Source organism: Mustela erminea, chromosome 19 (genome assembly GCF_009829155.1).
Source record: "Mustela erminea isolate mMusErm1 chromosome 19, mMusErm1.Pri, whole genome shotgun sequence".
NCBI classification, from domain to species: Eukaryota; Metazoa; Chordata; class Mammalia; order Carnivora; family Mustelidae; genus Mustela; species Mustela erminea.
The window spans coordinates 10,198,082-10,210,314 of NC_045632.1; the positions used below are offsets into that span (position 1 = coordinate 10,198,082).

The 12,233-nt window shown below is 51.0% G+C and overlaps 2 protein-coding genes across 10 annotated transcripts in view; one reads left to right on the forward strand and one right to left on the reverse strand.

Annotated features, from left to right (window-relative positions):
• Nucleotides 1-12,233, forward strand: part of LOC116579305 — a 64,115-nt gene that overhangs the window by 23,223 nt on the left and 28,659 nt on the right. The gene's annotated exons all lie outside the window — the stretch shown is intronic.
• Nucleotides 2,298-10,878, reverse strand: LOC116579309 (T-cell-interacting, activating receptor on myeloid cells protein 1-like). 4 transcript variants are annotated; one of them, XM_032324524.1, is made up of 6 exons: nt 10,731-10,870; nt 5,143-5,262; nt 4,892-4,927; nt 4,489-4,779; nt 3,917-4,213; nt 2,298-2,672 (listed from the first exon to the last, which is right to left on the reverse strand). In XM_032324524.1, exons 2-6 carry the CDS (start codon nt 5,165-5,167, stop codon nt 2,530-2,532), a joined length of 792 nt encoding a protein of 263 aa, XP_032180415.1. In that variant the 5' UTR covers nt 5,168-5,262; nt 10,731-10,870; the 3' UTR covers nt 2,298-2,529. The 4 variants fall into 4 exon arrangements, with proteins under 4 accessions (XP_032180415.1, XP_032180414.1, XP_032180416.1 ...); XM_032324523.1 differs by lacking the exon at nt 5,143-5,262 and having other exon boundaries at nt 10,731-10,878; XM_032324525.1 differs by lacking the exons at nt 4,892-4,927; nt 5,143-5,262 and having other exon boundaries at nt 10,731-10,877.

Here is a 12,233-nt window from a genome sequence, read left to right on the forward strand (position 1 = left end):
ATGATGGACTTAGAACAGCTTTCTCTCTGGCTTTTCACCCTTTATAGCTAGGAAGTGGTCAGCCATTGGGTCAGAAGCATAACAACCACAAAAGGCTAAAATGTCCTAACATTTTCTGTTTTTCCTTAGTATTATATGTTTATGTTAATTCCCTGCATTAACATAGGTGGTGACCCTGCATTATTAAACTATTGCTAAGTAGTTTCTATTTTCAAATAAATACCTTTATTTAAAGAAAAAATGTTGACTCACTGTCAGTAAATCATTAAATAAGTGAAGGTGATCTAGGCACAGCGTATGTCATGAATGTGGAATGTATATATGTGGATGTTGGAGAAAACTCGAGCGTGGGTCCTAATGTGTGTGAGGCAGTCAGTAAACACAAGCTGGCATTGTTTCTTTTGCATTCTTCATGTCTCTCAGTCTGTCAGTCCACCCTCCTCTGGAACCCCACCCTCAACTTGAACCCTCATCTTAAGGAACTTACCAAAGTTCCTACTAATCGCCACAGTCATGGCCCTGGCCCTGCAGCTTGCTGTAAGGACCCCTCTTCAGCTTTGTGGTCACCAACAGGACAGAGGGAAGCTCGGTGTGGGCGGTGATCTCTTTCTTCCAGCTTTTCCCTTCCTTCCTCTTATGTGACCCACAAGTTTTTGTGTCATGCCCACATTGAGGAAATGAAAAACAGGTAGGATGTAGAACATTCTGAAAATGACAAAATTTTAAAGGTTGGGAACAAGCCCGTGGTCACAGTGGTGTTAGGGGGAGAGGTTGGGTGTGATAGTAAGACACACCGTGAGGGACATCTTCATGGTGAGAGACTGTGGCCGTATGTTGATTGTGCCAGTGGCCAGATGAATCTAAACATGATAGAATGGCCTAGAACCCTACACGCTGTCCTAGGGTCAACTCTTTGGTTTTCATATTGTGGTGGACATACAACGGTGCCATCGGAGAAACTGGGTCCAGGGTGCCAGTATCTGCATTGAGTTTGCAACTTCCTGGGAACTGGACGATTTCAAAGTAAAAGTAGGATCTGACTGAAGAGGAGACACAATCTGAAGGAGCCGTGGGCAGTCACATGTGAGGGAATGGGCACATCACGAACCATGCATGGCCAAGGTGGCCGGAGACTGCGGCAAGACGCAGCTATAGACCGAGCAGCTGGCATCCGGTGTGCCGGCCTGTGCCGGCTGTAAAGCCAGAGTTCTGCCCTTTTCAACCACTCGTGACCAATAGCAATGCAAGGAGGAACCCAGGAGGAACCCTGAGTTTTACTACTCATTGGGTAGAAGGGGGAGAAATACTGAACTGCTGCCTGAGCCTCCCCGAGTGTCCACACTGAGAAAGCCTGCCACGAGATACACAGCCCAGGAGAAGCTCCTTCCTGCCTCCAGCACCCCGAAGGAGGCTCAGCCATGATCTGCGGAAAGCCGGCGTACTGAAAGGAAGAAGACGCACTGAAGAATTACATCCACAAGAACCGTTTCTACTCTGATCAGAGCTGGGTTTTTTTAAGTGTCTCTCTCGGGTTGTAAGGGAAGCGATAACAGCTCTAAAGTAAGAAGGGGTATTTGTGAAAAAGAACAAGATTATTGACAAACAACAGATCTTGAACGTGAAAATACTGTGGAACATTTTACAGCTGCACCAGGAAATGAGTCATGCGGGTGCACCTCTGGGGCAGCTCAGTGCCACGAAACTGAGAGGAAGTCTCCCAAATGAGCTGGAATGTTGGGACTCTGGGAAATCAAAGTCGAAAGAAACGTGCGATGAGTATGGAAGTTTAAATACCCAACTCATTGGTCCAGAAGCACGAAATAGAGAATGGAGAAGAGTCAGTAATGGATACGCGGGAAACAGTGTTTTCCCCACTTCTCAGTGGAATGACAGTTCCTACGGAAGTGACGACACAGGTTACCCAGCCTGACTCTGAAGCTTTAAGCATTTTTTTAGGTCCTCCAATTTTATGAGGTGCCTCTTTAGGCTCCAGCCTGTCCTCTGCCCCAGGCGAAGCTGCAGCAGAGGGAAGCCAAGTCTCGTCCACGAGTGGTTCTTCATAGAGCGAAGAGTGCAGGTTCCATGGGACTCAGAATCCGCAGGGCTCCCCGCCAGTGCTCATCCTTCCTGGGCAGCCAGGGGCATGTGGGCAGTACAGACCTGAGGCCAGGAGAGGGAGGAAGAGGAAGAATATTATTTCCCTGGCCTCCTCACGCAGGCTGTCCACCAGGGCAACACCACCCCCCACTCCCATCCTCCACATCTAGGGGTGTTGGGAAAAGCACGATAGAACTTGCTTGCTATCTTCTTCCACAATGGCTGGGGCTTCAACTGCTCTTCAATGGAAACATGAAGTGGTGCTAAGTGTTCCCACAATGAACAGGACAGTCCCCTGTGATGAAGAACTATCCCACCCAAAATGCCGTCTGTGTCTATGTTGAGAACCACAAGAAGTCCCATGGTGGAGTCTGGGGTTGAGAGAGCCCCGTGCCGCGACACCAGCCCAAACAAGAGAGGCGCTCAGCTGTTTTATGTGGATCCACGTGGAGACTCCTTCTGGCCGCACCAGGCTTCCACCACGAGAGCCCCCAAAATCACCACAATCACGGCAGCCAGACCCAGTCGGATGAGGTTGCCCAAGGTGTAGTCCTCCGACTCGGCCCCTGGTGGAGCTGGGAGAGAGGAGAGGATGAGCAGCAGCTGGAAAGGAGCATCCCTCCTTCTCACGCGGACCTGTCCAGTGTGACTGTCCTGCACCCGCTCGTGTTTCCTGGTCAGTGCTCAGCTCTACCTCCCCTGACGCTGTCGTCACTCAACACAACGTGGGATTTCCGGAGAGTTGTAGTGGCTCTTCCCTGGTCTCCTTCCCAGTCTCTCTGCCTTACCGCTCCCCCTTCCTGTCCTTGCTCGTCATCTCATTTCCACCCTCCTGCACTGCCCTCCTGCACTGTTCCTCCTCGTAGTAGGAACCAGGCTTAGCAGCAACCCCAAAACCCACCGTTGCCGCACAGAGAAGGGAAGTCGTTTAGGGGCTGCGTCTGCTCCCCTCCTCATAGGAAAGACTTAGTGCAACCAGTGAGCTCAAAAAAATTCCAGCTTAGTAGCTGGGCATTTGGACCACCGTGCATTTCATTTCAGCTTCACCCAAGAAGAGCTCGGGCTCACCATTGGCTCTGGTTCCCAGGGAACCGGCATCTGACTCCTCCAGCTCACACACGCCAGGAGTGCAGAGTTCGAGTCTGAACCCATCAGCAACAATGCTCCCAGGACACAGAGTCCGTGGAGAGAGGCCCGGGAGGACGCCGCCAGGCCCAGAATGCCCTCTGCACCTCTCGGCACTGCCCACCCTGACCTTGCGTCCTAACTACAGAACGTTCGCTAACCACAGCGCACACACAAACATGCACAAGGCTGAGGATGCGGGCGCAGCCTCCCACAGCAAGTTTAGAAGGTACTGCAGCTGTGTCACGACAGCAGGCGGCCGGGGAGCAGCGTGTTCTAAGAGTGAGAAAGGTACTGCCATGAAGTTGCCATCAGCAGGATGGACCACCGCTCTCAGGGATGCCCGGGGTGGCAGAAGGGGCTCTGGTGGGGGCGGGATGGGTTGTTTGGAAGAACAAGCTGAGAAAGTCTCCCAGAAGGCCAAGCAACAAAGGCCAAAGACTCTAAAGTAGGAAAGGAGAGGTTTAAAAAGGAGATGATCAGGAAGGCGAAGGAGAAACAGGAATCGGAAAGGAACGGAAGAAATGCTCTCTGGTTTAAAAAAAAAATGTTGCCCACTTTAACACAGTGTTGTAAGTCATTTACAGGTCAAGAAAACTCAAGAAAGCCAATAAAATAGTCAAAATAAGAACAAACTAATTAAGAAATTAATTAAAATTTTAAAATGCTCTAAGAAAATCATACAAAACCTCACCTGTCACCCAGATCTCCAGATGATCGCTGGGCTCGGAGGCCCAGAAAGGAGCACTGGTCTGGAAGTACACACAGCTGTAGTTCCCAGTGTCACCAGCTGTCACATTCTGGAGGGAGAAGTCTGTCTCCTCCTCTACCGGACCCTGGAGCTGAATGGGCCCTGCTGCTCCCGCCTTCAGTAGAGCAAACATTATAGTCTCATAAACATTGGCTGGCATCTGGCACCTCAGGGTCACGGTGTCTCCTGCGGTCACCTCACCCCTTTGGTGGGCTTGCAGGGAAGGTTTAAGAAAACTTCCTGGAAGAGAAGGAGGGCTCCAAGGTCATGGGGAGAAGCCCTGCATCCCCCACCCACCCTTGTTCTCCTGGCAGGGGTTCCCGCCACGTGGGGGAAATGACAGATCCCTGATCTCACCCTCTTTCCACTCTGACTACGGGAAGGCAATTTCCCCTTCAAGCCCTGGCTCTTTCTGTTCTGTGTCTCTCCGTCTCCCCTTGCCCCCTCCTTCCCTCGGTTCCTCCCCCACACCTGTCCCTGCAAGACTCTGTGTCCCTCCAAGGCACCCTCCTCACCTGTCACCAGTAGTAGGAGGATGTCACTGGGCTTTGAACGTGTGTGCGGAGCCCGCTGTCTGTAGTAGTCACAGGTGTACGCTCCAGCATCGCTGGGTTGTAGATCAGTGAGTTGAAATTCAGCCAGCCCATCTGTGGAAATCCATGATTGCACAGACTCCAAAGGAACTTTTCCCTTTCTGAGAACAAAGTTGACTTTCTTGGTAGAAGTCTGGCATTGCAGTGTCACATTACTCCAGCGAGGCATCACCGAGCTGGGCCAGGCCCTGAGGGAGGGCTTGGGAAGGGACTCTGGAAGGAAGCAGAGATCAGGATGGGGTTTGGTGCCCTTGTCTGCTCCCGGGAAACCCCTTGAAGGAAAGAGAAGTGATACGGGGAGTTTGGAGTGTCTGAAGGAACTCACCGCCAATCCACGTGCTTCCTTGGCCAGCACATAGCCCTGCAAGAGAACGTTTCATGAGCCACGAATGCCCACCTGGAGCTCGTCCCGCGGGGCCTCCTGGGGGCTGCCGCTGAGAAGGGACCCTGGACGTCAGGCCTCTGGGGATTCTCATTTCCCCACACTGGCCTGTGGCTCCAGCTCTGCTCTCGGCTCCTTTCTCCCTTCTTCCAGAAGGTCTCCTGTGCAGCTCGCTCCTCCCACGGCCCCAGGACCTGTCCTGGTTCCACAGATGTCCATAAATCCCTCTGTTCGCAGCTTCCATCGTGAACCACTCTCAATCTTGCATTTCTCTTGAGCTGGTATTACAGTCTCTGGACTCCCCGCACCTCACCCTTGGGGGGTAGAAGGCAGGAACCGTGGGAAATATGTGGGAGCACAGGACTGGAGTGGGAGCCTAGCCCACCTCTGAAGTTGTTCGAGACCCTGAGTGGCACCGAGGGTCTGCTGACAGTCTCACGTGAGCTGGGAGAAGCCCCTGCCGAAGGCTGCTGGGTGCTGGGAGTGACAGTTTATAACTAAGCTCATAGAAGCTGTGCACCTCGCACCTCGGGAGCCACAGGATGTCACTCCCTGTGAGCAGCTGGCCGGCAGGGCCTGTGTTCTTCCCCTCAGCGTGCCCAGCATCTGTGCAGGTCCCGGCACAGGGTAGGACCTCAGCAAATGCACGCTGATGGGCTGATGAGATGCACGCGTAAACGCAGCTTCTCCGAGGATGTGACGAGATGCAGCATCTCCCTACCTTCCCCATCCTCCTCCCGCCAGGCCAGCTCCATTTCCAGACCTCACCAGGTCACCCACGTCCACTTGGGAGTCGGGGCTGGCTCAGAGATGGAGAGAGCTCTGTCCCTGGACAAGGCCAGTTAAGTCAGCCTCAGCCTTTAATCTAGTGAGTTTCTGATCCCATCTTTGCCATGATCTCTTTCCATCTTTTGGTACTCCAAGTAGGACAGAGGTTATTGCTTTGTCCTCTCAAACAAGCCTCAGAGAATCCCCGTGGATATCCCAGAACGGGGAGAACCTGCCTCCTCCGCTGTCCTACACTTGGGTCCATCTGTAGGGTACCCAAGCTCAGTGGTTCCTGGCCTTGGCTGCACATTGTGCTCCCCGGGGGGCAGGGGCGCTTAGAGATCCCAGGGCCCAGACCAAAGCATGAAAGCCTTGAATCCCGATCACTTGGGATAGGGTTCAAGCACCAAACTTGCGAAATCTCCCGGGAGATACAAGTATTCCCCTGAGTGACCAAACCTAGAAAAACATTTCTCATGGCTGCAGCACAGTTGTTTGAAATCCGTTGGCATAGAAAGAGACTTGCAAGTGATGGGGGGCATGTGCCTCTCTGACCCTCACGGGCACCACCAATATTGCCCAGTTGTGGTGGTTAGAGTTTGGCCTGAGTTCTAAGATCTCATTAAAGATAACAGCAAGCCTGTTTACAGAATTTACCAGAAGAGAGAAATTTCTCTCAGTCCATAGATACTTGGTTGGACCCATGATTTCTAAGAAATTTACTTTTTTTTTTTTTTTTTGCCTATGTGAAACAGTTTTGTGTCTTAGTTGTGAAACGGGAGGAAGTTACCCTTGTGTTAAAATTGCATGGACCAATCAAAAATATTACTCTCCACATTTTGAAAAAGTGATAATGAGCCCAAAGTTGAAGAGACCCAAGCATCCACCAGCAGACACCTGGACAGAGACCAGGTGTGTGGTCTGTAGACAGGGGAGGACGATTCTGCCGTAAAGAGGAATGGAATTCTGATAGATGCCACAGCACCAGTGGTCTTGGAAAACATTATTCTGTGTGAAATCGGCCAAGCGCAGAAGGGGAAATATTGTATGATTCCACTTACACGAAGTACCTAGAATAGGCAAATTCATGGAACATAGAACAGAGGTTATCAGGGGGGCTGGGGACAAAGAGAGGAAGAATGCTTTTCGATTAACGAAGGCAGAGTTTATGTTGGGGATGATGAAAAGGTTTTGGGTGAAGGCTGCGCATCATTGTGAGTGCATTAAGTACCACCGACCAGATACAGGAAGTTAAGAGGATAAATGTGATTTATGTGTAATGTGCTACAATAACATGGGGAGCATAATGGGTGTGTTTAGGGTATTGAAAACTCTCGCAGTCAGTGAATCCACAGAGAACGGAAACAGGAAAAAAGTGGGCAGAGCACACGTCGGTGGACACCCGAATGTATTAGAGGTCCCCATGCCCCGTGCCTGGGAAGCAGCATGACCCGAACTCTGGGCTGAGCCTGTTCTCTGAGCACGAAAACCCTGGGAGCCCAGATCTTCGTTCCTCCTGCCATGCTTGGTCAAGAAGAAGAGGAACCCGTGGTACAGAGCCTGTGCCCTCTTGACGGACCGCACTGAGTGGGAGTGGGAGCCCCTTCTCTCCGCACAGCAGGTGAGAGCCAGCTGTGAACAGCAGCCTCGTGTTGTGGTGGAGAGCAAGGGAAGGGCACGAGCTTGCGGACGACCCTGCAAGAGCCTGTAAGTTCTTAGGGACGCAGGATGTCTCTGGGCTGTGTGAGATGTCCAGAAGAAGTGGGCATCTGAATAAATTCCCGATGGCATGGACACTGCGGGGGGGATTGTGGTCAGGGCCAAGAAGTCCGCGTGGGCGCGCTCTTGGCTCATGGGGCATTCTGAGGCCTGTGGGAATTTGGAGTTGGGGCTGGCTCAGTGGGTTAAGCCTCTGCCTTCGGCTCTGGTCATGATCTCAGGGTCCTGGGATCGAGTCCCGCATCGGGCTCTCTGCTCAGCAGGGAGCCTACTTCCTCCCTCTCTCTGCCTGCCTCTCTGCCTACTTGTGATCTCTCTCTGTCAAATAAATAAAATCTTTAAAAAAGAAAATTTGGAGTTTTTGCAAAACCTCCTCCATCAGCCCTCTCCTGCACTCGCCCAGACACTCAGGTTCCAATGCCTCTGAGGGAGGTGTTGTGAGGGATGTAGGAGGTGATGTAAGGAATGCTCTCTGGCGCAGCCTGACTTCTTGGGATCAGAGAACTTTGGTGGTAGGGAGGCAGTTTTAGCACAAAGACCTGGTAACATCCCCCTTTTCACTTCCAAGACACAAAACTGGTCCACATGGGGTAAAAAGGAATCTTTCAGAAACACGGGTCTAACCCCTTTAATGGCCTGTGCTCTGGTAGCTCAAAGCGGATTCAGGGCTTTGCAGAGCTGGGTGGTTGGTGGTGGGACACACCCTCAGGTCACGTGGGACTCATCATGGGTTCCCAGGCCCCAGCACAGCACAGCACAGCACAGCTTAGCTCAGCCTGTCTCATCTCATCTTATCTCAGTCTTCAGCTCAGAAACCTTGATGCTTAGGGGAGCAATAGGAAGTCCACTAGGAGACACTCACTATTTCTCAAAGACAACATGAAAAAAGGTTAATCCTGGATGCCGGGTGGTGTAGTGGGGTAAGCGTCTGCTTTCAGCTCAGGTCATGATCCCAGGGTCCTAGGATCAAGTCCTGCATTAAGCTCCCTGCTGAGCAAGAAGCCTGCTTCTCTTTCTACCTCTGCTGCTCCCCTTGCTTGTGATTTCTCTGTCTCTCTGTCAAATAAATAAATAAAATCTTTGAAAAGTAAAAAAAAAAAAAGATTAATCTCATTATCGTGAGAAAGATCAGGAACCTTCGAAAGGTCGAAACAAGCCAGGGGACCACCGGCAGGTGGACAGATCAAATGGGACCCATACATAAGCAGCATAGTCCTCAGCCACGAGAAGGAAAGAAAGTCTCATACGTGTGTCCAGGGAAGCTCTCCAGGGCACGAGTGGAATCAGCGTCTCCCTGGGCCAGAGAAGAATGAATGATGCAAGGAATGGTAAACATGAAAAGAGCATCTTTTTGAGCAGGGACTGGTCGTGCATGCTTGAACCTGACTGTGAAAGTAATTCCAAAAGATGAGGGAAGTTGCATCGATGGGCATGTGTTCCCTGAGGCCCCACAAGGACTGTGTGCGTGAGCGGAGTCCTCAGAACTCGGTGGCGGTCGCCGTGTCCCTGCCTTCTCTCTGCACACAAGCAGCTGTGTCTTCCCGAGGCGAGCCTCTGGTGTCAGGGGCGCTCCGGGGAGGAGCCTGAGGTCTTGGGATCAGAGAACCGTGGCCAGAACAGGAAGCTGAGTGCATAGGGCCACACGGAGGCAAGTCCTCATCCCCTGACGTTTTGTGGCTATGATCTTTGTTGGTTTCTGGAAACCAGTTCATTCTGAGGTACAATTCCAGTCTTGTAACTGGGGACATTCTGAATCACCCCTCTCTACATCCTCAGGCTTTTTCCAGCCCAGAGTCCTTCCAGACATGCCTCGAGTGCTCCATACCGTGGACCCCGTGCATGTGTCCCTCTTGGTTTAATGTCATGGTTGAGTGGAAACATTTTTGGGGCTCGACAGCTTTGGGTTGAGATTTGGCTGCCCTTTGGCACAGGGGGCAAGTCTACGCAGTCTGAGGCAAATCTCTTCAAGTGCGATTCCTCATTTGTAAAAGTGAACCTTGTTCTCTCTCATAAGTTTTTGGGTTTTTTTGAGGGGGATGCGTCAGAGTGGTATTCCCCAAATGAGGAATACATCCCATCTGTGTTTTGTGTGATGATTTTAAGTGGAAGGAAGGACAGTCAAAGCAGTACATGGGGGTCCCTGGGAGGCACAGTTAAGCTTCGGACTCTTGGTTTCGGCTCAGGTCGTGATCTCAGCGTGCTGGGATCGAGCCCCACGAGGGGTTCTGTGCTCAGGGCGGAGCCTGCTTGAGAGACTCTCTCTCTCTCTCTTCCCCCTGACCCTCCCCCAACTCTCGCACGCAAGCTTGACCACTCTCTCACGCGCGCTTGAGCACTCTCTCTTAAATAAATAAATCTTTAAAAAAATAGGCACTGGGGGGCACCTGGGTGGTTCAGTGGATTAAGCTGCTGGTGTCGGCTCAGGTCATGATCTCGGGGTCCTGGGATCAAGCCCGGCATCAGGCTCCCTGCTCAGCAGGAAATCTGCTTCCCCCCTCCCACTCTCTTTCCCTCTGCCTGATGTTTCCCTGCTCATGCTCTCTCTCTCTCTCTCTCTGTCATAAATAAATAAAATCTTAAAAATAAAAGAAAAAGCAAGCCTCCTTGAATCTAGTCTGATATGTATGGATTGTAGCTAATTGCCTTTATATTAAGATACTGTTTATTTGTCAGAGAGCAAGCTAGCACAAGCAGGAGGAGCAGCAGGCAGAAGCAGAAGCAGATTCCTGGCTAAGCAAGCAGCCTGAGGCAGGACTCGATCCTAGAACCCTGGGATCATGACCTGAGCTGAAAGAAGATGCTTAACCAATGAGCCACCCAGGTGCCCCGTGGCTAATTGCCCTTATAGCAAAGAACTAGCAGGTCTCAGGCTCGGAAGCTGACGAGGACCAGCGCCTGTAGTTATAATATCTTAACATTGTTTCCTTATTGTTGTGTTTACTTTATAATTCTTGTATTTGACCTGGATTTTTATTCATAGTATGGAGAGTTTGTATTGTAAGCACTTTGCTTTAAGCACAAAAAGCCGACTCTGTATGAAAAACAAAACTCATTAAGCCAATAAGAACAGGTATAAAGGCATTTGGCAGAAATCATGAACTTGGAACAAGAGTGAGATTTCTAAAGCCTCGGTTCAGAGGTGACAGACACATCACACTCCACAAGATTTCTGATTCATAGTATTCGCTCGATAAACCCAAGCTGGTGTTACCTTTTCTCTTCCTGTCCTCAGTCCAAACCTCGTACCAGTTCTGTTGTTTTCTATGGTCCCAACATGTTTCCGCCAGATACTTACTGAGACAGAGGAGCGTCACTAGCTTAGAGATCATGGCAGCACGTCCCTGTCAGCTTTCGATGCCTTGCTGGATTTGCCGTCCGCAGATGGGCAAGGATCTGGGCTGGCCGCAGCTTTGCTCTGTGTCTACAGCGTGGGAAGTAATGATTTTTCTGAATTTCACTTCCTCCTTCCACACTGTGTTCTGAAAACAGTGTTGGTCCTGCTGATTACAACATATTTCTTACACTCTGAGCTCCAAGGACGTGGCTCACAGCAACTCCTCCTCTGTCTCAGACATCAGAGGTCAAATTTGCGACTCCCACCAAGTGCCCGAGGCTTGAGTCTAGAGGGTTCCTCAGAGGACATAAGGGTACTCTACTGTTGAGAAGATTGGAAAATCCTGGACAGATAGGTTGCTAGACATTGACCACTTTTTTTTTTTTTTAAGATTTTATTATTTGAGACAGAGAGCGATAGAGAATGTGAGCAGTGGGGAGGGGGCAGAAGAGGAAGGAGAAGCAGGCTCCACACTGAGCAGGGAGCCTGATATGGGTTCCATCCCAGGACCCTGGGATCATGTCCTGAGCCGAAGGCAGATGCTTCCCTGTCTGAACCACCCAGGCACCCCAACATTGCCCACTGTCTTAAAAGCTAAGGACTACAGTCAAATAGTTCCTTTTTTCTTTCCTTTTTTTTTTTTTTTTTGAGTGGACTTCCTGACCATCATGAGTCTCGAACTCACAGCCCTGAGATCAGGAGTCGCATGCTCCACTGAGTGCAGCAGCCAGGTGCCCCACCCGACAGTTCTTCCGCTGACTCTGCCAGTGAGGTTCAGTTGCTCAAGCAGGCTTGTGTGACCCAAACACTGAGTGTGGCCGGAGAAGAATACAGGAGAGCAGCTGCCTGGCATTGCAGTGGGAGTGTGTACCCCAGGCAAAAAGGATCTCTCTCCTTTCACACAACTTCCTAGATGGACTTTCTCTCTTGAGGCAGGCATCACTAGCAAAGCCCCCAGAACCGGGAGACCCAGCACAGGTCCTTGGCTGGGGTTTCCTATTCCATGATGAGCGTGATGTTGGTCCCAGCCACAGAGCCCTCCGGAGGGTCTCACAGGAGCCAGTTTCAATCATCGTGCCAAAGTTTATGAGTAAATTATGCTGAGAAGCTGGCACAGAGCCCTCCAGGACTGTTCAGATCCAGGGTTACAGAGCAACCCTACTAACCAGTAGGTTTCATCCCATGAGCAGAGGTCGGTGTCGTGGGGTACATTTGTGTGTCAGCACAAGAGCTCAGACAATTCCTGCTGGAACGAATCTCACAGCACCACGCTCAAATAACCAGCATGCGTGGGCCTGGCACCACGTTCTTCATGACTTGCCATGACTTTCATGAGGCCACAGTCTCTGTACCCCAAATCATTTTTGTCTGCTGGAAAAGCTGTGTGTGACTTGCTCTTAGCCAGGAAATGAAATTATCAGAAGGTCTGAAATGACAGCTTCCCATTTTCTTTCCCCGCCCTCC

Bases quoted from the DNA above. Each gene is read 5' to 3' on its own strand.
- LOC116579309 (XM_032324522.1), bottom strand. From the start codon at position 5,042: ATGAGAATCCCCAGAGGCCTGACGTCCAGGGTCCCTTCTCAGCGGCAG. The intron at 4,780-4,963 runs GTGGGCATTCGT...GCTTCCTTCCAG, and splicing joins CCCCGCGGGACGAGCTCCAG to AGTCCCTTCCCAAGCCCTCC. The intron at 2,673-3,916 runs GTGAGGTTTTGT...CCTCTCTCCCAG, and splicing joins TCTGGAGATCTGGGTGACAG to CTCCACCAGGGGCCGAGTCG.